The sequence below is a fragment of the Chelonoidis abingdonii genome, chromosome 3 (genome assembly GCF_003597395.2).
Source record: "Chelonoidis abingdonii isolate Lonesome George chromosome 3, CheloAbing_2.0, whole genome shotgun sequence".
In the NCBI taxonomy this organism is placed as follows: Eukaryota; Metazoa; Chordata; order Testudines; family Testudinidae; genus Chelonoidis; species Chelonoidis abingdonii.
Genome location: NC_133771.1, coordinates 5,775,056 through 5,797,382, shown reverse-complemented (window position 1 = coordinate 5,797,382; position 22,327 = coordinate 5,775,056). Strand labels below are relative to the sequence as shown.

General features: G+C 55.1%; 1 protein-coding gene across 2 annotated transcripts; it reads right to left on the bottom strand.

Moving 5' to 3' along the window:
* Positions 1-712: 712 nt before the first annotated feature.
* Positions 713-22,095, bottom strand: STMN4 (stathmin 4). Of its 2 annotated transcripts, none has more exons than XM_032790547.2 (6): positions 22,058-22,095; positions 11,975-12,046; positions 10,833-10,928; positions 5,859-6,067; positions 4,027-4,218; positions 713-924 (listed from the first exon to the last, which is right to left on the bottom strand). In XM_032790547.2, the coding sequence occupies exons 2-6, from the start codon at positions 11,985-11,987 to the stop codon at positions 865-867; spliced, it is 570 nt and encodes a 189-aa protein (XP_032646438.1). In that variant the 5' UTR covers positions 11,988-12,046; positions 22,058-22,095; the 3' UTR covers positions 713-864. The 2 variants fall into 2 exon arrangements, with proteins under 2 accessions (XP_032646438.1, XP_032646439.1); XM_032790548.2 differs by having other exon boundaries at positions 5,859-6,064.
* Positions 22,096-22,327: the final 232 nt, after the last annotated feature.

The following is a 22,327-nucleotide window of genomic DNA, read 5'->3' as shown; positions in this document are numbered from 1 at the left end:
TAGAAAAAGGGATCTCTCATTAGAAGAGACATCCTGGGCTTTATCTGACAAATCCTCACTCTTAGGGAGATCACAGGGATTTTGAACTTCACTTCACTGCAGCCAAACAAGTGTCTTCTACAATCAGATAACGCCATCCTAGGAAGCTATTGTTTCTCATTGATGAGGGGAGAGGGTGGGAAACCTGTTAATTAATGTCTGACAATACTGAATTGCTGGCGAAGCATTAGTTCCAAAAGACTGCAAGAGCTTCTGGGAAGAACAAAACCAAACAGCACCAGGCCCAGAACAGGCCTGCCGTTAGAGACAGAAAGAAGAATAAGACCGAGACACCGAGAGGAGATGTTTCATTTGTATTAATGACCAAAGTTCATGGCAAACACAGAACAGGCTACACGCACCCCCGAGAGACGACTTTCCTGCCCACAGTTACAGAGAGATGCAGACAGGGCAGCCCCATCCGCTCAGCCCTGATCCCCAAATTAAAGTCACCCACGCTATGCATCCCTCTCCCACCCCATCGTGTCACCTCCCCTAACAGCCAGCGTCACCGACCCTTTGTTCGTTTGGACTCTTTCTTGGACACTAATGATGAGGAAGTAAAAATGAAACCATGGAGAGGATTGTAGACTTCCCAAATGGGGTGTGTCTATTCCTCCCCAGCCCTCCCCATCCTCCCTCCAACAAACACCTCCCTGCCTCATCTCTCTCCTCCCCTTCTCCCCTCCCTCCCCCAAAACAAATAGGATGGCTTCACTGGTCAATTCTTTACATTCACAAACAAAGCAAGCAGAGGAACTCCCCATCATCGGTCGCAAAGCTTCACTGGCGTTGTCAGTCCAAACCGCCACCGTCCTGGCCTCTCTACCTGGAGGCTTCTTCCTTGAGCTCCTTGTTTTTCCGCACCTCTTCCGCATGTTTGTCCTGGGGGGAGGTGGAAGAGGGCCCTGTTAGTGTGCTGGGCTTCAGGACTCAAGGATGGGCAGCGACAAGGGGACTATGGAGGGGTATGACTGAGAGGCAAGGACAGAAAGAGTGTGGTGGCCCAGGTTCCCCCCTGGCATAATAACATCAAAGCCACCAGTGTCATACCGGGGGTGTGATTATAAAGGTCTGCAATGGTGCCCAGACACAGATAGTCCTTGGCCCCGCTCTAGAAAGGCAGAGCCGATCTGACAAGACCACACTGAGTGTCCCAGAGACTGCCGTGAACGTAGGCCATGTCCGCACTGCATTTAAAAACCCATGGCTGGCCCATGCCAGCTGATTCAGGTGCGCGGAGATCAGATTCCAAGACTGTTTAATTGCAGTGTAGCCATCCAGGCTTGTACTGAAGGCCAGGCTCTAGGAGCCTGCGAGGTGGGAGGGTCCCAGAGTTCAGGCTGCAGCCTGAGACAAAACATCTACACAGCAATTAAACAGCCCCGCGAGCCCGCGTCAGCTGGCATGGGCCAGCCGTGGGTTTCTCACTGCACTGTAGGCATGCTCTTAGATTGGTCTTCTCTGTCTCAGTCTCTTGGTCTCTGATAGAAAGTGAAGGTTGCAGAAGGTGTTTGGAGGAGGCTAGTGAGGAGTGGAGATGGTGGAGGAGCAGGACCTGTTTCACCGGCGTTGGAATGGATTTATTTATATACTTTCCAGGAGACATAAGAGGCCTACTAATGGTCAACATGTGTGGCCCACGGGGGAGTTGTGTATGCCAAGGCCTGCTCGCTGGGTTGTACCAATTGCTGTCCTCTGTGGATGGCGCCTGGCGGGGGTGCTGTAACCCAGGAGGCAGGGGAACTGCATATAGGGGAGTCCAAGGCACTGGGTTTAGGAGACAAGAGATGAAACTCAGGAAATGCACTTTAGAATGAGCCAGTTCCCAGGCCGTGGAATCTCCCTAGGAAAGGGCTGGGCACCGCTTTGCTCGGATCCTTACAAACGGGCCTGGACAAAGCAGTGGGCAAGATTCTAAGGAGGGACCCGTGGTGACGGTGCTTGTCTGAGCCTTGGGAGACCTGGGTTCAAATCCCTGCTCTGCTCCAACTGTTCTGTACCTCAGTTCCCTCATCTGGACAATGGGGCTCATTGCACTGCCCTGCTGGCCAGAGGGAAAGGCAGTAAAGACTGTGATGTGCTCAGATATGGGGCCATCGAAGTACCTTAAACCGAGACATAGACCAGGCTGGATTAGCGGCTGGGGGACGGCCACGAGGGAGATTCAGTGGGCATGCCTCGGTGCGAGACAGAAACGGCGGTCAGCAACTGCCCTTGTGAGCTAGCCGACAAGCCCAGCTGTTTGTCCGTCCACCTGGTCTGGTCTCTGACTCCTGTCCAGAACCGCCTGGCTGTCCCCAAGGGTCACCCTGCTCTGCCAGCCTGTTCTGAGCCCAAAGCCTTTCAGAGAGGCGCTGGAGAGAGGGATGGGAACTGCCATTTGGAGAGCCCCATCCCAGTGGTGAGTTTCTGGGCCTGGAGTCTCCCTCCTGGGAAGGAAAGGAGAGTGATGGTGGGGTTACCAAGGACCCCTCCCTTTCCACGGGGACAGGGGCAGTTACTTAACACCAGCCCAAGTCAGATTAACAGGCAGGCAGGCGGTGGAGGGAAATGATCATCACTGAACAAAGGTAGCTGCCTTCGCCGGCCCTCTACAGCGCAGACCCCAAGATCTGTGCTACCGTAGTGACAGGAGTCAGGATCCCAGGCAGCTCCCCCATCTCCCCCCCAACACCCCAGTTCCTGCCCCAGTCTGTGATTATCTTGCTGCTACCCAGCAGCTGGAGGTGCTGATTGGGCCCAATGAGTCACGTGATGCAGCCCCCCACAAAAAACACACCCCATAACCAGCAGCTGGAGCTGGCTCCCTTGCAATTAAGAATAAAGCTGCCGAGACTAAAGAGAACTTGGGGTGCAGGGGACGGCCTGGCGAGGGAGGGGGGCAATGCACTGGGCTGGGTCTCAGGAGAGCAGGATTTACTTCCCAGTTCTGCCACAGACTTGGCCTCAAGCAGATCACCCCGGGCCAGCTTTGGAAAGGGGGTTAGGTATTGCCTGGCAGAGCAGAACAAGGCCCAGCCCTTGGGTGACCTGTTGTCTAGCAGAACTTTCAGCCCTGATCTCAGGGCCCTGGGGGATCATTACACCCCTAAAAAGGGGATTTTCTGAAGCAGGCCAGCCAGAAGTGAAATGCAGAGGAGGGGGCGGGAAGGGGTAGGGGCTGATCTGCTGTGCCTGGCAGACGAGCCAAAGGTAGCCACCTCCGGATGGGATCCTCATCCGTGAACTCTCTCCCGGAGTCAGGTGCCTGAGCCAGGTTGGCAGCATAGATAGGGGCCCTAGCAGCCGAAAATCCACCCCTCTGCTTGTCTCCCGCTCACACGCTCGGCCTGCATTTCCCTGAGAGGCTGTCCTTCATGCGAGTCATTCCCACCTTATCTCTGGGCGACCTGGCTATGGCCCTCCTGCTGCGGGGTCTGACGGGTACCCGGTCTCAGGCCTGGTGGAGCAGGTGCTGCTGACGAGCCAGGCGTGCCCCTGCCTCCTCCGGGAATCCCGCTCCGGGGCTGCAGTGGGCCCGTCTCCTCCGGGAATCCTGCTCTGGGGCTGCAGTGGGCCCCTGTCTCCTCCGGGAATCCCATTCCAGGGCTGCAGCTCGAGCTCGGTCTCCGAGCAGCTCGTTAGCTGCAGGGAAGCGCTTTGAAACTTCGGCACCCGGGGTGGGGGGGGGGTAGGCAGAACCTGAGCTGTAGCTCTGACAAGGTCAGTGGCACCGGTTTGATGGAATCGAGCGCCCATCTGCCTGTTTCGGTACCTACATCCCTTTAAAAATCTGGCCTGTCATCGCTTTGGGCCTCAGTGTCCCCTTCTGTCCAATAACCCCGCCTCGTATTAAGTGTTTGTGCTGCACAAATGGGGCCTGGATCTTGGCTCCTCTGAGATATAACAACAATATGGGACACCCCAGGGCACCTGTTGGGTGCATCGATCGGCCTCTTGCCCTGCCCTTTCCTCACAGCCCTGGGTCCGGCAGCCGGCACTCACCTTCTCCTGCAGGCGTTCCAGCATGGCAGCTAAGTGGGCCTCCCGGTTCTCCTTGTTGGACTCCATCCTCTGTGCCAGCTTCTCCTTGGCCGCCTTGATGAAGTTGTTGTTCTCCTCTATGGCTTTCTGGATGACCTCCCGCCCGTGCTCCCGCTTCTCTGCCAGGTGCTTCAGGAGCTCCGCTTCCTGGTACTGCATCCACAAAGCAAACAGGACAAGCCGGCTGAGCGCCGGGCGAGAGCCACGCAGAGTCCCGGGCCCGCTGGGGGCAGCGAGGTGCCTGAGTCACGAGTGGAACCAGCTGTTCAGCTTGCGATACATAACCCCCGCTCCACCCTAGCCACAGCTGCTGCCTAGGAGATTGAGGCCCACAGCGTCAAAGGTATTTAGGCACCTAACTGCCTAGTTGTTTGAGCATTGGCCTGCTAAACCCAGGGTTGTGAGTTCAATCCTTGAGAGGGCCACTTAGGGATCTGGGGCAAAAATTCATCCTGCTAGTGAAGGCAGGGGGCTGGACTCGACCTTTCAAGGTCCCTTCCAGTTCTAGGAGATTGGTGTATCGCTAATTATTATTATTATAAGTACCTTCGAGGATCTTGGCCTAGTTCTTTAGCTCAAGCTGCGGAGAGTCAGACTCTTAGCTCCGACGGTTCAAAGCCCAGTGATGGCCAAGGAGCCAGTGATTCCACAAGCCCATGCTACGTGCTAATGTGTTTTCCTGCCTCCAGCTTTTCACTACAGCCCAGTTCTCAGGTTGGGCCATTCCAAGCGATGGGGGGAGCTTGCAGTTTTGGCTAGAAAGAATCAGTGCAAATTCTTCGCCCTGCCACTGCCCCCAATCCTGATACCCATGGGGTCCATGGGGCCCCGCTGGACTCAGCGGAGTCGCCGAGGGGTGCTGAGGGCAGAGCTTGGCGTGGAGTTAAGCCATGCAAAGGGAGATTCAATCCGCTGCCCAGCAGAGCTCCTGGTGGCTGGGTCAGTGGTGGGTAGGGTTGCCAACTTGGTAATATTTAAAAACTGGACACTCCTGCCGGAACCACCCCTGCCCCACCACTTGCCCCTGAGGCCCCACCTCTGCCCTGCCTATTCCCCCCACCCCCGAAAGCCCTGTAATGCCCCGCCTCTTCCCCTGAGGCCCCGCCCCCATCCACTCCTCTTTCTCCTCTCCCTGTTGCTTGCTGCTTTTTCCCTCCCCCAGGGATTCTTCTGCAGAGCCAGGGCTGGGAGCTGCAGCCGCCCGACGCAAGTAGGAGGTGGCCCCAGCTGAGTAGGGGCTGGAGCAGATGATGACCTGGTGCCTCCCCGCCTCCCCTGCATGCAGTAACCGGACTTTGAGTGTCCGGTCAGTAGAGCTGCCTGGACACTGTCAGGTCCCCTTTTCAACCAGACTTTCCAATCGAAAACTGGGCACATGGCCACTGTAATGGTGGGGGATGCTGAAGGCTGATCAATAATCACATGCCGGCAAACCACATGAGGTAGCCAGGTGGCAAACGCCCACTCATGGATGCCTGCCCGGGCTGGACGAGCACCCTCAGCAGAGCGGCCCTGGAGATGGTGGAAGGCGCTTGGCCATGGCTTTGTGCGGAGCCTGCCCTTTCCATCCTACCGGCTGGGCCGTCCGGAGGAGGACACAGGGCCGGGCGTCGTGAGTCTTCACCCTGTGAGCTCACTGCATTCAACTGCTTCTCCATAGACCTCTCAGATACTTCCCAGAATCCTCTGCACCTGTTCCCATGCCATGACGCACCAGCGCCCCAATGTGCTACGTTTCCCCGTGGGTGTCTCCAGCCACACGCAGCGTGAGCCCTGGGGTCCCGTCTGCCTACCTTCCGCCGCTCCTCAGCCGCCTCCAGCTTCTTCTGGATCTCCTCCAGGGAGGGGTCGCGTCGCCGGGGCAGGGAGGCATTGAACTCGGGGATCCCATCGAAGGATGGCGGCTTTAGGATCACCTCGAAGGACTGGCCTGAGGTGCGCTTGTTCAGCTCGATGACTTCCATGTCCGAAATTACGCACCAGGTGAGGTCGACGGTGTCTGCTGGGAGTGCGAGCGAGCAAAGGAGGAGTTACCACTTGTACACTCATACTGCCCTATGCAGCCAAGCACACCTGATCACACACTCGACCCCCCCCTCCTGCTTGTATACTCACACAGCCCCCTGCAGCCACTCACACCTGCTCACACAATCACCCTCCACAGCTACTCACATCCACTCGCACACTCACATTGCCCTCTGGAGCCACTCATACCTGCTCACACAATCACCCTCCACAGCTACTCACACCCGCTCACACGCTTACACTGTCTCATGCAGCCAAGCACACCCACTCATACACTTGACCCCCCACATCTGCTTGTATACTCACACTGCCCCCTGCAGCCACTCACACCCGCTCACACACTCACACGGCTCCCTGCAGCCACTCACACACTCACTCTCCACAGTATCAGAGGGGGTAGCCATGTGAGTCTGGTTTCTGAAAAGCGCAAAGAATCCTGTGCCACCTTATAGACTAACAGATGTTTTGGAGCATGAGCTTTTGTGGGTGAAAACCCACTTCGTCAGATGCGTCTGATGAAGTGGATATTCACCCACGAAAGCTTATGCTCCAAAACGTCTGTTAGTCTATAAGGTGCCACAGGATTCTTTGCTGCTTTCACTCTCCACAGCTACTCACACCCACTCGCACACTCACACTGCCCCCTGGAGCCACTCATACCTGCTCACACACACATCCTCCACTGCTACTCACACCTGCTCACATATTCACACAGCCCCCTGCAGCCACTCACACACTCACTCTCCACAACTACTGACATCCACTCGCACACTCATACTGCCCCCTGCAGCCACTCACACCTGCTCATACACACACCCTCCACAGCTACTCACACACTCACACTGCCCCCTGCAGACACTCACACCTGCTCACACACTCGACTCCCCACACCTGCTTGTATACTCACAGTGCCCCCTGCAGCCACTCACACTCGCTCACACACACACACTGCCCCCTGAAACCACTCACACACTCACTCTCCACAGCTACTCACATGCACTCACACACTCACACTGCCCCCTGCAGCCACTCACACTTGCTCACACACTCACCCTCCACAGCTACTCACACTCACTTTCACACTCACACTTCCCCCTGCAGCCACTCACACCTGCTCACACACACACCCTCCTCAGCTACTCACACCCACTCACACACACACACTTGCCCACTCACACCCCTGCAGCTACTCTCACCCACTCACACTGCCCCCTACAGCCACTCACACCCACTCACACACTCACAGCATTCCCTGCAGCCACTCAGTCACATCTGCTCACACTCACCCACTCACATGCACATCCACTTGCACACTCACCTCAGCTACTCACACCACTCACACTCTGCCCCCACCGCCATGCAGTCACACTGGCTCACACACTCACACCCACTTGCACACTCCCACTCAACCCCTCTGCAGCTACACACACACACAACCCCCCACAACCACGCACACCTTCTTGCATACTCACACCCACTTGCACATTCACAGTCTGCCACCCTTAGCCACTCACTCACACTCAGTTCCCCACCAGCCGCTCACACTCACATCTGCTCATGCTTAATCCTCTGCCATCCGCTCACACCAACACACACATACTCAGTCCCCAAGCAGCCATTCATGCCTTCAGTTCCCCTGTATTAACACACACACACGCTCACATACATGCTCACGCACCCTGCATTCACTCATTCAGGTTCACACTCCTCCTCGTTTACTCACTCCCCATTCACCACTCTTTTTCTCAGGCATTCTCCCACGCTTCCCCCAGCATTCACACACATGCCCCCTTGCACCAAGGTCACTCATCCATTTCCTCACCCCTTATCTTATTCTTGGTCACATGCCTGCTCGTCTCAGGCTTCATCACCCGCTGTGAGCTGACCCTCCCCCCCGTGCCAGTCCATTGTTCAAAGCACAAAACACAGCAGGTTTTACAGCTTGTCCCTGGCAAGGAAGCTGCGGCTGGACTGGCTTACAATGGTCAGTGTAAACTCAGAGTGTGCCTGGCTGGGAGTACCAGGAGAGTGCTTAGCCTGCCAGGATACAGGCAATGCCCCTGCTGAGATGTGGCCCTTTATGGGCCAGGTTCAGCTTAGAGCAGATAGAAGTGAATTGTGAATTATTGCGGGGGGAGGGCATCTGGAGGCTGAATGGAAAAATCTGGGGAAAAAACTTGGTTTGGTTCAAACTGAAGCTGAATTATTTTGGTTTTTCTTGATGAAATGAAGAACAGGAAAAAAATAATTGAGTCACACAAAATGTTAAGTTTGACCCAAAAATGAAATGAGTTTTGTTTTGTTTCAGGTGTTTTTGGGGGGAGGTGTTTTTCATCTCTCTCTCTCTCTCTCTCTTTTTAGCTAAAAAACAAACCATTCCAATCTTTCAGAAAAGCTTTTTCCCCCCACTTTTTTTCTGGCAGAAACTGTTTGCTGAATCCAACTCAAATTCACTAGTAGTTTCGTTGACCTGAAAAATGTATTTTTGGTGAATTTGCTGTGAATCACACAGTGGCTAAGGGAGTGATGTCCCATTCCAGGGACTGATCCCCCTGGAGAATAACAGCCTCCTACTGCTATTTGCCACAAACACACAAAATGCGCCCAGCTCTGAGAGTTGTGGTGGATCACAACCTCAACATGCGTCAGCAGCGCGATGCTGTTGCCAAAAAAGCAAATGCAGTTTTAAGTTTCATTAACAGAGGCATAACATGCAAGTCACGGGCGGTGATAGTACCGCTCTACTCAGCGCTGGTCAGGCCTCAGCTGGAGAACTGGGTCCAGTTTTGGTCACAAATGTATGGAAAGGGTGAAGAGACACTGGAAAGGATCCAGAGGCAAGCGACAAAGAGGATCAAAGGGACAGAAGACAAGGCATGTGAGCAAAGGCTGAAGGAACTGGGTATGTTTAGTTTGGAAAAGAGGAGATTGCGGGGGGGACATGATAGCGGTCTTCAAATACTAGAAAGGCTGCCATAGAAAAGATGGAGAAAAGCTGTTCTCTCTTGCCACAGAGGGCAGGACAAGAGGCAATGGGGTCAAATGCCAACATAGCAGATTTAGATTAAATCTCAGGAAAAACGTCCTCAACTCTAAGAACAGCAGGACAATGGAGCACACATCTGGGGAGGTTGTGGAAGCTCCTTCTCTGGAGATTTTCAGAAGGAGGCTGGGATAGCATCTGTCTGGTATGGTTTAGACACAACAAATCCTGCATCTTGGCAGGGGATTACACTCGATGACCCTAGCGGTCCCTTCTAGCCCTGTGGCTCTATGACTCTATGCTTTGGAAATAGAAGATGAAACCATGCAGGCTACAAAGCAGCCAAGAACCCAGTTTTCAGTATGAGCCAATCCTTGTGGCAATCCGGAGAGCCAGGCTCTCTGCCGCTTGAGACAAGCACCTTCCAGAGTGACCTAACACTGCGTGCCAACACAAGAACAGGAGGAACATGGGGTGCGGCTATTGGGGCAGAGAGTCGGCCACTCCAAGGGCGGTGATGCCCAGTTCCTGCGGATCCTTGCTGTCGAGCATGACTGGGTCTGCCAACGCGAGTCACCTGGAATGACCCATCTAGTTGTGGCTTCCCTGAAATCAATCTGTGGAAACGCCCACTGTCTGCGCCTTGCATTTCTGACTCCCCTGCAGGTGGGAGCTGGAGCCAACACTATTATCCTCTAGCATCAGCTGAGCACCTGCAGGGAGCACAGTGCTATAGAAAGTAGCTAGGAAATCATATGCCCTGCCTCTAGATCCTAACAATACAAATAAGATGAAGGGAGACTCGAGGAAGTTAGCTGCTGTCAGACAGGAAGAGACCAATGGGCTACCTGTTCCAGTAGCTTGTCTTTGACAACGGCCAATGCTTCATGCTTCTGACGCAGCGAAATTCCTTTGTACCAGAGGGAAGGGAAGGTGAATCTCTTCCTGATCCCATGTGGTGATCCATCTGTACCAGGAAGCATGAGGGTGGATGGCCCTGATCACTGTTATCCTAGCCAGAGGCTGTTCTTCATCATGTAAATGCCCAGTGGATTTTTTTAAAACTGTGCTAAGCTAATAGCAATTAGCGAGAGTGGGATCTGCAGGCTAATTATATACCAAGAAAGAAAGGCCTCTGAGGAAATAACAGCAGATCCGACTAATATCATTGATGTTAGTAATACGCTGGCTAAAGGGGTGATGTCCCATTCCAGGCGCTGGCCTGCCTAGAGGATAACAGCCTCCTACTGCTACCAGCTCATGGAGTCTCTCCCTTAGCTGAAGCAGCTTTTGGAGCAGAAGGTGTGGGATTCAATCACCGCCCTGATCCGGGGTGTGGGTTGTGATGAGCCAGTTTGCTTTCCAGATGAGCTCAGTCTAGTTGATCTCCTGCCTCTGCTCTCGTTATTAAGGGATTTCCCAGCTGTTCCCATGAGAGTCTAGTGAATTCCTCTGGTGCTCAATGTTGTGGTGTAATCCTCCCTGCTGCCAGCAGGTGGCCCTCACCAGCTGCACGGCCCCAACCAGGTGTGGATCCTTCTGGGTCAGCAGGTGTGAACCTCACCCTCGGGGCCCTTCCTGACCCAGACTGATGTTCGCTGTGTGGGATCCAGCCATGCAGGGTTCCAGGACAGGAGGGGACCCCAGCTGTTTGCCCCACAGCAGACCCTTGGTAATACCAGAAGGAATTAATGTGCACTGATCCCCCAACACCTCCCCGTCTCCTAACAGTAGCAAGCGTTGTGGGTGAGTGACCTACCTTCGTATTTATACGTTGGTTTGTTCAAGGGGTCAGCCAGAAAGCAGGAGCAGAACAAGGACACGAGGGGGAGCTCCTTCATCTTCTCTTTGTACGCTGTGAAAACACCATTGGGAGAATCTGTCTCCGCAGCCCTGGCTGATGGCCAGAGACTTCTACCTGCTCTGAGTCGCCCCACACCGAAATGCAGCCACCTCTGGGATGGAGCAGCTGCGGCTCGCTGATGCGTAGCAGCACTGCGGGGCAGTGAGGAAGTTTGCCGGGAAGGCCCCCAGAGCCAAACGCTCCTTGTCTGTCTCAAGGGGATGAACAAGTCCATCTGAGGGCAGGGATTCCAAACCCACCCCTCCAAGCCCTCCCCCCAGCAGTAAAATTGGGGGGATGGTGGCTGAGATAGGTCATGTGCTGCTGAGTTTGGTAAACTTCTTCTATACCAACCACTCCTCACTTTTCACACCACTTGCCACGGCGATCACACCTGTTAGCCACTGGACCTACAGGCAGGCAAGTGTTGCTCTCCCAGGAGAAACTGAGGCACAGCATGGACCAGGAACAGAGCCCCAGGATGCCTGCACCCTACTCACTAGGCTGCCTTACCCCCTGTTGGAGTTGTAGCAGCAGGGCTGGGTCTGCTGAGCTCTGCTGGGGTGCACCCCAGAATCAGGGGAAGCTGTGACCTGATCCTGGAGTGGTGGCAGCGGTGGGGAAAGGAGGAGGTGTGAGAGCAAAGTGGCACGCCTGGCATGTTCGACTGCGTTGCGACACCCAGCTCTCCCCGCTGCAGCCCCCTAGGAGCACGCTGGGAGGCGTGGGCATTGCCCATGGGGCGCCCATCCAGGTGGGCAGGCTCAGGACAGGAGGTTGGGCCCATTTCTATCTGGGTCACCTCCTTCATCTTCTGAGCTGCAGGGGCCAATTTAACCAGGTGACTCTCCCAGGGAACTCAAAGGAACAGGGGCAGGAGCAATTCTTGGCACCTGCTGGGTCGAGGGACACCTCATCCCCCTACCCTGCCCTGCACGTGGCTGATGGAGACGAAGCCCACTGCCTGTCCCACAGGAAAGGGGTCAGGGCTAGACGCCAGCTGCTAGCAGATGGAGCGAGGTGCCACGGGCTGGGGGTATCTCACAGAGCGTCCGTACCGGCCAGAGTCATGGTGCATGGGTTCCTTCTGCAGGCTGGGAATCAAGTGTGGCCAGAAGCTTTCTCGGGGCCTGGAGGAGCAAAGAGACAAGATGGTTAGCACTCAGCAGGGCTCCTGTTAGCCCTTTGAGGGAGGAGCTCCAGGCAAGCAAGGTGCGCGTGCGCGCGCACACACACACACACACACACAGAGCCACGCAAGCCAGGACATCAGCACCCTTATGAACACAGATCCCATGCATTGCCACTCATAGGTACATAATACCCGCACATGATCCATGGATACACAATCACATGCGGTCACACCTGTCTGGCCAAAATAGATACTGACACACAAGCACACACAAACCCCTCAGCCCTGACTTGCAGCCTCCTGCTATTCCAATCCTGGCTCCCCACATCCTGCTGTGCCAGTGCCCCTCAGTCCTGATGTGCAGGCTATGCCAGTCCCCACCGCCTCTCCTTTCGCTGATGCACCTGACACGTGCCCTGCCCCCATCACACTGGCCGAGCTGTGTGTGGGAAGCCCAGCGCTGGCATAACAGGGGCCATTATAGGCCAGACTTGAGAAGCATCAGCAGAGCTGGGGAGGGGGGCAATCAGGACAATGCAAACGGTTCTTTCGGAAACCAAACAAAACAAAGGAAAGAAAAAAATGGCCACTGGAGCAGACAAAGCTGCTTTTCTTCCCTCCCTACAGCGAAGGAGCCGCTGAAACAGGGCACAGGTCCCACAGCCAGAGCATTACAGAACACCCGGCGCCCCATGGCGACCACACACATTCAGCACAGCACGGCTTATATGGGTCTCGGGGTCACACATTCCAGCTTCACTGGTCCCCTGCTTGATACCAGTTCTTCCAGGTAGGGGGTGCAAAGCCAGGCCCCTTGTCCATTGTCCTACCCGGCGCCCATCCCTGCAGGATCACAGCGCCCTGGGTGACAATGGGTCGGAGAGTCTAATACTCATGTCCTAGCTAACGATCCTCGGTGAGATTTAGCCCTAACACAAAGGATCCCTCAGACCAGTGCCCGAGAGCTGGGAGCCTGGCCTGGAAAGACCCAACCGACTACTGGGGCATATGCCTCTGAAGTCATGTACCAGTGAAGTCATTTCTCCTACAGGTCCTAGGGGCACAGCAGGAGTCTCCTAGCCTTTCAGCCCTGTGTGCATGGCCCACGAATCCCCACCACGTTACACAGCTGGCGCCTCTTGTGTCTGGAATCAGCACCCTTTCAGAGCCCAATTTCTTTTCCTTGTGATACACCAGGAAGTGGCCCAATTAGTTCCCAAGGCCAAGAGACCCCCCCGGGGGTGAATTGGCTCAGGACCTGAAAGGAAAAGGGGATTGATTATGGGACAGGCTGAGGACGCCGCCTGAACCCGTCTGCCCGGGTTCTGTGGTGAAAAGGAATGTAAACGAGCCTCTATCGATAGCCCGAGGTAGAAACAGACGCACAGACAGAGCCCAGCTACCACAGGCATTGTGCAGTAATGGTCCAACCCGCTGCACCTTGCATTTGTGACACTGTATTGTATGGGGCCATGACTCTACTAAATAACCCAGTACACAGCCCTTTCCAGCTCTTTGCAAAGGTGGGTAAGTAGTATTATCGCGACATTACAGATGGGGAAACTGAGGCACAGGGCGGTGACCTGATGTGCCAAAGGTCCCACACAGTCAGGGGTAGAGCTAGGAGTTAAACTGAGGTCCCCTGTGTCCTATTCCCACCTTTCCTACAGGCTGCTTTATCACTGGTTGCACATTTTTCCTCAAAACAGTTTTCTGTCAGAAAAAGCCATTTTGATTCACCTGAAATTGTTCGTGAAATCGTATCGATTTTGACAACCTTTTATTTTAAAAACACAACCTGTCCTGTTTTGGAAATGTCACTGAAACCCATTCTGACCTTTTCAGAATGGAAAGTTTTGCTTTTTCGTTTGGAAATGGCTTTGTGTCTCGAAATTTGCTTTAATTTATATTTTGAAAAAGAATAAATTAAAAAGAGTCAAAACTGAAACAAAATGTTTGAAATGTGCCACAGATGAGATGTTTTGATAGACTAGAGTTTAAACAAAACTTCAGAATTTTGTTGTGTGAACATTTTTGATCTTTTGTCCTGATTCAGGCTGAAGTGTTTGTTTTTTCAGTATTGCAGCGGTCTTCACAGAAAGGACGTCTGATTTCTGACAAGCTCTGAGGTGCCTCACAGCACAAACAAACAATGCTTGGTCCCTCTCCCTGCTTATGTAACATGCTGCACTGACAAACTGGGCATCATGTCTCGGTCTGATAAAAGATAGCAGCTTACTACTTCTACCTGCTATTGGAGTTACTCCCTTAGCTTGGTTGGTAGAGGCCTGTCCTGAGGTTCAAGCCCATCTGATGACCCAATCTAGGATTCTGCCCCCATTCCCCAGCACCGGTGCTTTCACCAACCCCTAGTCTGTGACTGTGGATTGGATCCTGCAGGTTGTCTCTGCACAGGGGTTGCTTAAGTGGGCATGGCAAAGGTTCGGAAGAAGTGGTATGATTTCCCACCAAGAGCCTCACCCCGGAGCTCGTTAGATCAACTCTTTTCATTTTCAAAGCAAACACTTTCATACCTTTCTCCACTCTGCACATCAAAACAATTAGTGGCTGCAGCATCACATAAGCAACCCTACAAGGACAAACCAGCATGGAAAGCTCAGCCCTCACGAACAAAATTCTGATAAATAAATCAGCGAGGTCCACTCAGTAGCTGACCCTACAATAATAACCCAACAGGTGCAGGCACCACTCATGAGCAGCCCTACCATAATAAATCAGCGTGAGCAACCCAATAGCAAACCAGCGTGTGGAGTCCAACACTCGCAAGCAACCCTACAATAACACAGCAGCAGGCACAGCCCAGCACTCTCACAGCAGCCCTACAATGCCAGACCAAAGGTCAAATGTGGGTCTTGCTTACGGGCAACCCTACAACAACAAAGCAGGGTGCAAAAGCACAAAAGGAGGGACTAGCTTTCCCCAAGGGAAATAGGTTTGGGTGTTGATTGGCAACAGAAAGAGGGTTTTCAGCTCCTCCCTCTTCTGCCTGGAGCCTTTACACTCAAGATCAGCCGCTTACCCAGCTCAGCCCAATGTGGAGTCTGACCTCCGGGTGCAGTTCTGTCTGTGACCTGGGGTCCCATCTGGCCTTTAATCCATGTTCTCACACTGAGCAGATCTCCACAACAGCTGCTTCTTAACCTGCCCGGCTCTGAGCTGTGACCCGCTCACCCCCCTGATGGGAGGCCAGGCTGGCAGAATGGGATGTGTCCTGTACTATCCCTGCCCGGGCACAGTGGATAAAATCAGGCCCTGGCCTCTCTTTGGATGGAACAGAGCTGGAAAAGGCACCACAATTAAAACTCTTCCCAGTGGCCCCGGTTCATTCCCCAGCGCACAGGCCTTTATTCATCTACTTATCCCACTGCCCCGCTCGCCCCAGCTCCGGCTGGTCTCTGACTCCAAAGTGGGGGGTGTTGGACTAGCACATAGCCCTGCTGCAGATCCTTTAGAGGAGCTCAAAGCCCCTTGGATAGAATCAGCCCAGGGAGGTAGGGAAAGCATTTCAGCGCCATCGTACACATAAGGGAAACTGAGGCACAGAGCAGTGAGGGGTGGGTTTTCAATGTTAACCCAACGCCGTTCCCATTGAGGTCAGTTGTAAACATCTCGCTGGCTGCAACGATAAAACGCCCATTGACTTCGGTGGGAGCGGCGCTCGGCCAACGCTGGGTGGCGCTGGAAAGCCCCCGCCATGGCTAAGGAATGGGGCCAGGACTTGAATTCCAAAGGAGGGTGCTCCATGGCTGTTCATGAAAAGCCCCCGCTCAGCAGCCTGGCACACGCCGTTCCACCCAAGACAGGGCACTGCAGCCAGCGGTCCCTTCCATGACTGACCAGGTGAGGCCAGGTGGGAGGGAGGCGCTAGGCAGCACAGGCTGGGAGGCAGAGAAAACCACATGGTCTGTCTGTGTCCAGCAGCCTCCATACAGAATCCCCATCAGAATCATTCCAGCCCATTCCCGTGTCTCTCTCTCTCCCAGAGGATGCCCAGGCTGTTCAGGCCGGGACAGCACCAGCACACCCCAGTACAGGCTCCTGGGGCTCCCACACTCGGGGCTGGTGCAGCTGCCAAGTGCAGGGTGGAGATAGGGTGGCTCGCTTGGACACATGGCCAGGGAAGAGCCTTTCAGGGTCAGGATGCTGCCCCCTGCTGGAGTGTCTCACCAGAATCCGTTCAGGGCACGTGGCGGGCACCCGGGTGCTGCTCCGTTTAGCCAGCTGAGATCCCAGCAGCTGGCCCGGCGCACCCCACGCCTGGCAAACGCCAACTGCCTCCTTCGGTCGCAGTGTCATTGAGTTCAACCACACGAGGGCTGTCAAGGGCTCCACCTGGGAGGACCCGACTAAGGGACTGAAGCACTGCCAAGATCCAGAGCAGTCAAATGCCAAAGGGCAGCCAGACCACAGGACCACCAACCCCTGAGCTAAAGCCCTGGTGGCTGGGCACCTGCTGTCTCCCCCTCATGGTAGGCGATTGCTAAGGGCAGTGCCGCAGACCCACAGCCGCTTCCCCCATTCTAGCCCATCCCTAGGTGTCAACATGCATTTCTCTGCCTAGCTAAGAGAGCCTTGCCGGGGTGTTGGGTTTGACGCAGGAATCTCTCGGGGAGGGAGAGAACAGGCCGGACAAGATGAGCGTAAATGGTCCCTTCCGGCTGTGGATTCTAGGCTCGGAGTTCCATCCCTACCTCTGCCACTGACTCTGCTCTGCCGCATTGGCAGGCTGCGTGCCTCAGTTTACCCATCTTTGAAAAGGAAGTAATGATCGTTACCTACCCAGAAGGGAGGCTAATAATAGATTGACTCTTATAGATCTTCAGCTCCTTGGGCCGGGGCCTAGACCATATGCTTGTAAAGCATCTCGCATATTGAGGGCCAAGGCTTGCTGAGCTCTCTAGGCGCTACCCAGGAAGGCTAACAACAGTCTATAGTCCGCTAGCGTCTTTTGTGCAAGGTTCCCAAAGTGCTTTTCAAAGCAGGGTAAAGCTCCCCACCATCGTTGTTACAAATGGGGAAACTAAGGCAGGGAGCTGTTAAGACTCTGGTGCCAGCTTACACAGAAAGGCCATGGCAGAGGCAGGGCCAGGAGCCCCACCCTTCACCTTGCCAGGGTCAGGGCCAGACAAGACTTTCATAATAAGGACTAACTCAACCCCTAAGGGACGATCAAAGCCAGAGCTTGGCCTGGGCTCGGTGAAAGGTCCAGCAAGCTCTGCCTGAGTTCCCAGCAAGGCTGGCTCAATGGCTGGCTACTGAAATTCTACTGACGGAGTGAAGCCCTTGACCAAGCCCTGGCTGGGATGATTTAGTGGGATTGGTCCTGCTTTGAGCAGGGGGTTGGACTAGATATCTTCTGAGGTACCTTCCAACCTTGATATTCTATGATTCTATGACTCTAACCTGCTTTCCAAGAGCTGTCAAACCAGGGATGGGCAGGCAATGCAATTCCCAGCCAGGTCTGCTGTGCCCTATTGAACTGACCTGTTCCAATGTGTGCGACCAGGGTACCAGGGAGCGGCAGAGAAGTGTTAAGCCTCCTGCAGCACATGGGAGCGTGGAGAAGGCTGGTGCCGAATGGCCTGGAGCCTGGCCCAATGGCATGCAGGGGTGTGCTGTATTTGACAACCCTTGTGTGTGTGAGTTTGTGGGGGCAGGAGTGGGCTGCAGAGGAGAAATCCATTGCAGTGGGCTGGATAGGGGGTCAGATGAGGTGCCTGAGAGGGGGTGGGTCTGTTGATGGAGGACGGGGTGTCAGTCGCTGGGCGGGGAGGTTGCAGGAGAGATGAGGGGCTGCAGATACATGTGGGCATTGCTCCAGGGTGTTAGCAGTTAAAGCAGCGTCCTTGGTGCCACCCTCCTCTTGGCACGCAACATGCAGTAGCTAAGGTCACTGAGCTGGGATTGGCACAGGGTTGGGACTGGCCCAGGGCCTCTGGTGGAGCCAGCTGTGGGCCCCCGGGTACCTCCTGGCATCCAGAACTGGCTCTAAGAACCAGCAGGTCCTGGGTCAACACTGTGCCACATAAACAAGCCCCGCAGCGGAGCGAAAGAGGAACCCAAACAATGGGCACTGCCTCGTGCCAGGCCCAGGGAGCCGGCTGTGACCTGGCGTGCTGATAATGGATGGATTGTTTCCTCCAGCTGAGAGAATGGCTGGCTTTGGAGCTGTGGCAGAATCACTGGGCAGCTTACCAAGCCCCGTCTGATCCCGACCTTGCCTGGGTCTGGGGCAGCACCTACCAGGCAGGTCCAGAAGCAGGGCCCAGATGGGGACAACTTTCCTCTTGAATAGCGAGGTACGGCCAGGAGGTGACAGGCCCGGAGGGAGAGGCTTTGAGCAGTGGCCTGTTGGGATGACGAGAGAACACAGCAGGCAGGGAGCTAAGAACCTGCCTGCCAGATGCCAGCTGTTACCTGGGGAAGCAGCAGAACCCAAGTGGATCTGCCTCAGCAAATCTCCAAGAGTCACCCAGCCTCCTTGCTATGGAGCCTGGGTTGGGGTGAGGGGCTGTGGTGGTGTGGGGGGGAGGGAGGTCTCAGGAAGGGGTTTCCTCCCTGTTGCGAGGGCTCCTATCTTCCTCAGCCTTGTGGGTGGCACGTCCTGGTCACTAAGGGCCCTGCACATTGCCAGAGTGATAGGAATAGGAAATGACAGTAACCCTGCTGGCCACACCAGGCTGGCTTCTAGCCAGGGCCCATTAATGCCCAGAGATAGAGGATATATCAGGTCACCTCTGTGCATTTCAGAGCAGGCCTGCAGCTGCCCCGCCCCCTGCTATCCCAGTACTGGGATAGCCCATTCCTCACACAGCCCTGACCAGGCCCCTCACTCCTGACCTGAAGCCCCTTGGCTATCCCAGTCCTGGGCTCTCCACACAGTTCTGCTGAGGCATCTCAAGCCTGACCTGCAACCCCTCCACGCCTGCTATCCCTGTCCTGCGATCCCCCGCCTGAAGCTCCTCAGTCCTAGCCTGCAGTGCCTCTTGCTATCCCAGTCCCCTCATCCCTGCTGAGGGGCCTGGATCCTGAGCCACAGATGAGCGCTATCCACCCTCCACATCGCTCAGATCCCCATCACCTTGTCTCAGGGGAAGCCCAATGGCCCAGAGCGATAGAGACCTATTCACATCCCAGCAGGAGGAGAGTTTGCTAAACTGTTTTTTGATCCTCTGGGACTGGAGATCACAGAGGGGTCTGGGGCCAACGTCACCACATCTGGCCCTCTCGTTCTCCCATCAGAAACCACAAGTGCATTAAAAACCAATGGGTTGTCCTAGCCTACAATGACAGGTGAGGCAGTGGGGCCAACACCTGACTCATCCAAGGTTCTTTGGGGAGAAGGGCCCTCTCTTTTGGAAGCACCTGGCCTCTCTCCATGGAAACCCCCCTTTAAAACTCTGTTATTTCCTGGACAGTCACCCAGCCAGGGCTTAGCAAAGAGCGCTCCTATCCGGGGATGTCACACTCACCGGGATAAGCTGGGCCACATGGGAAAGGGATTAATGGCAGGGAGCGGTTTATGCTGGTGTCTGAACACCAAACGTGTGTCATTGCTGGACTGAATCCTGCTGCTATTGAGACAGGTACTCTGGACAAACCTAGACTAGCGAAATAGGTCAGAAGTCATTAACCCATCGTTCCCCCACCTCCCCGGCACCAAGCTAAGCCACATGCTGCGGCAGCGTGCACTTCACAGTTACCAGACCTACTGCCTACCAACCCCAGCCGGCTGCCTTTTCAGCTAAGGGGGAATTTCCCCCGCTGCAGCAGTGCGCAGCCTGATCCCATGGGTGGCTGTTGCCACTAGAGGCCGACATAGTTACAAGATGCAGGAGGGGCTCTGACACGCCATGCAGCGTGGGGACAACCTGGCCAAGCATGCATGGCCCGGCCACCTTGATTGCAACCCCTCTGCTCTGATTGAAACGCACGTTCCTCAGCTGCTAATGAAGAAGTGTGCTGCAGGGGCCGCAGGCTAGCCCTTCTGAAGGCCTGATTGAAGCGAATGCTTGAAACAATTCCTCCCAGGCCCCAGTGCATGTTTGCCCATCTCTCAGCATTGCCACACAAAGCTCCACATTGTACCTCTTTACACAAGAGAGGCTAAGAACTGCGATAGCCGGGGGGCTGCAGGTCAGGAGTGAGGGGCCTGGACAGGGCTGTGTGGGGAGCCCAGGGCTGGGATAACTGGGGGGCTGCAGGTCAGGAGTGAGGGGCACCAGCATCCTGGCTGGAAACAGCCCGAGGGCCAGGCAGGCTGCGTGGCAGGGAGCCCATCGGGACTGTGGAAGCAGGCGCTGGAGGTTAAAACAAGCCCACTGACGACTTCCATTTAGTTTTGCTGTGAGTGCTGCTGTTTGCTAGACAGAGGCAGCAGCCGCCCTGCATAATGCCAGATGAGCTCATCTGGGCTGAACAATGAGGCGCCCGTGCGTCTGGCAGGGCAGGTGCGATTTGCCTGCACAGCCCTCCCCAGGCGGGGAAACCTCCACCCTCCCAGGGCTGGTTCAGCTTTTAAAAGCTTGATGCATTTCTGGGCCCTCCAGCTGCTGCCCAGTTCTTCTCTCGCTCACCTGCCCCTCCCCCATCTGAAATAAATATTTAAAGATATCACAAGGAAAGAACGTTTCCTGCCTCCATCAATAAAGCAGACTCCCCCCACCCCGCTTTCCAGCACTGATAGCACTCACCCCCCATCCCCTGGCTGCTTCCTCACATCTCGCTGCTTTTGTGCCTGCTGTTCCCATCTAGCAAGAGAGGGGACGCCTCTTTGGAATGCTCCGTCTCCGGGACGTCCCACCTGGGAACCCCCAGGCCAGACCCCTACAATCCTGCCCCACCTTAGCTGACTCTCAGGTGAGGCTGCCCCCAAAGGCAACATCCTCAGGGCATGTTCCTGAACAGGGAGTGACCTTAACTGACCCCACTCGGGGCTAATGGAGTTTTCCGCCCAAAGGTTGGGTGGGATGCGTGGACAGAGAGGCAGGGATTTGCAGCCCTTCTCTCTGCCAGATGGGAAGTGGGATCAGACAGACCCACCTGTGCTCTGGGTACAGCTGGCAAGCCTTGAACTCAACGGGCCTGATCCTGATCCCACATATGCTGACTACCCCATGTGAACTCACTTTAGTGGGGCTACTCCTTATTTACACCAGCTGGAGATCAGAATCAGGCCCAATGCATCTATTGTGGGGTTGAGAAGGAAAGAAAGACAGAGAGAGATAAAACCACATGCAATCCAGTTATGGCTAGCCAGATTAGTATGAAAGAAAACGTCAAACACAGAGGATCCTGCCCCAAAGTAAAGACTGGCACCCACTTTTGACAGGAGAACCAACCAGTGCATTTAGATTTGGACTCACTGCACTTTCTCCCTGCCTGGGTGGATGCAACCCCAGCTGAGCAAAGGCAGCCCTGCTCTAAGCACAGATGAGCTCTGGGATGATGAGGAGGAGGAAGGAGCTGGTGCCCAGCTGTTGGGGTAGAGCTGGGCGTCTCTCTCTTGGAGTGGTTCAATGGCTACCACTCCTGGATGTGGCTACCACTCCTGGATGTGGCTACCTCACCTGCATGCCGCTACAAGCACCGGAGCGTGCGCCTCCCCAAGAAGCAAAGCAAAGTGGGGCCTCCCAAGGGATGAGAGCGAGCCAGCAGGTGGGAGACAGACAGACAAAGAGGGAGCCTGCAGCTGGTCCAGCCAGCTGGACGCACCCAGTGCTGGGGAGCCACTCTGCATGGGGGGATCGCGGTGCTTTCAGACCCAGCCTGGGCTTTTCGGAGACACGGACTAGAAAGGCGGCAAACGGTGCCAATGGGTTTTGTAAAACCCCCTCACGCCACTTCCTCCCCATGGGATTGTCCTGCTAACCCAATGCCAGGCACAACCCACCTGGGATCCCTGGGTTCAACCCCACCAGAGCAACAGACCCCCAGGCTGCCCTCCCTCCCTGAGCTCCTCGCTGCTTCCCCTTCCTTTGCCACTTACCCCCAGCACCTGCTCTGTCGCTCACTCCTGGTGCTGCTCATTCACTTAGTGCTGCTAAGGGCTCCTGCCAGCATCAGCCCTGCTTGCCAGGCTCTCACCATGACATCACCTCCTAGCCAGCCGATTGGCCGAGGCCAGGGCCACTGCTGATTGGGCAGCCTCTTGTCAGGGAAGCAGGGATTGCCTGAGTAAATCCTGACAGGCCAGGTACCCAGAGGATGATGTCACACAAAGAAGCTATTTTCAGCTGGGGGAGAGCAAAGCTGGCTG

Bases quoted from the DNA above. Each gene is read 5' to 3' on its own strand.
- STMN4 (XM_032790547.2), bottom strand. The intron at 6,068-10,832 runs GTAGGTCACTCA...TCGCACTCCCAG, and splicing joins ACCAACGTATAAATACGAAG to CAGACACCGTCGACCTCACC. The intron at 925-4,026 runs GTGAGTGCCGGC...ACCTCCCCCCAG, and splicing joins TGGAACGCCTGCAGGAGAAG to GACAAACATGCGGAAGAGGT.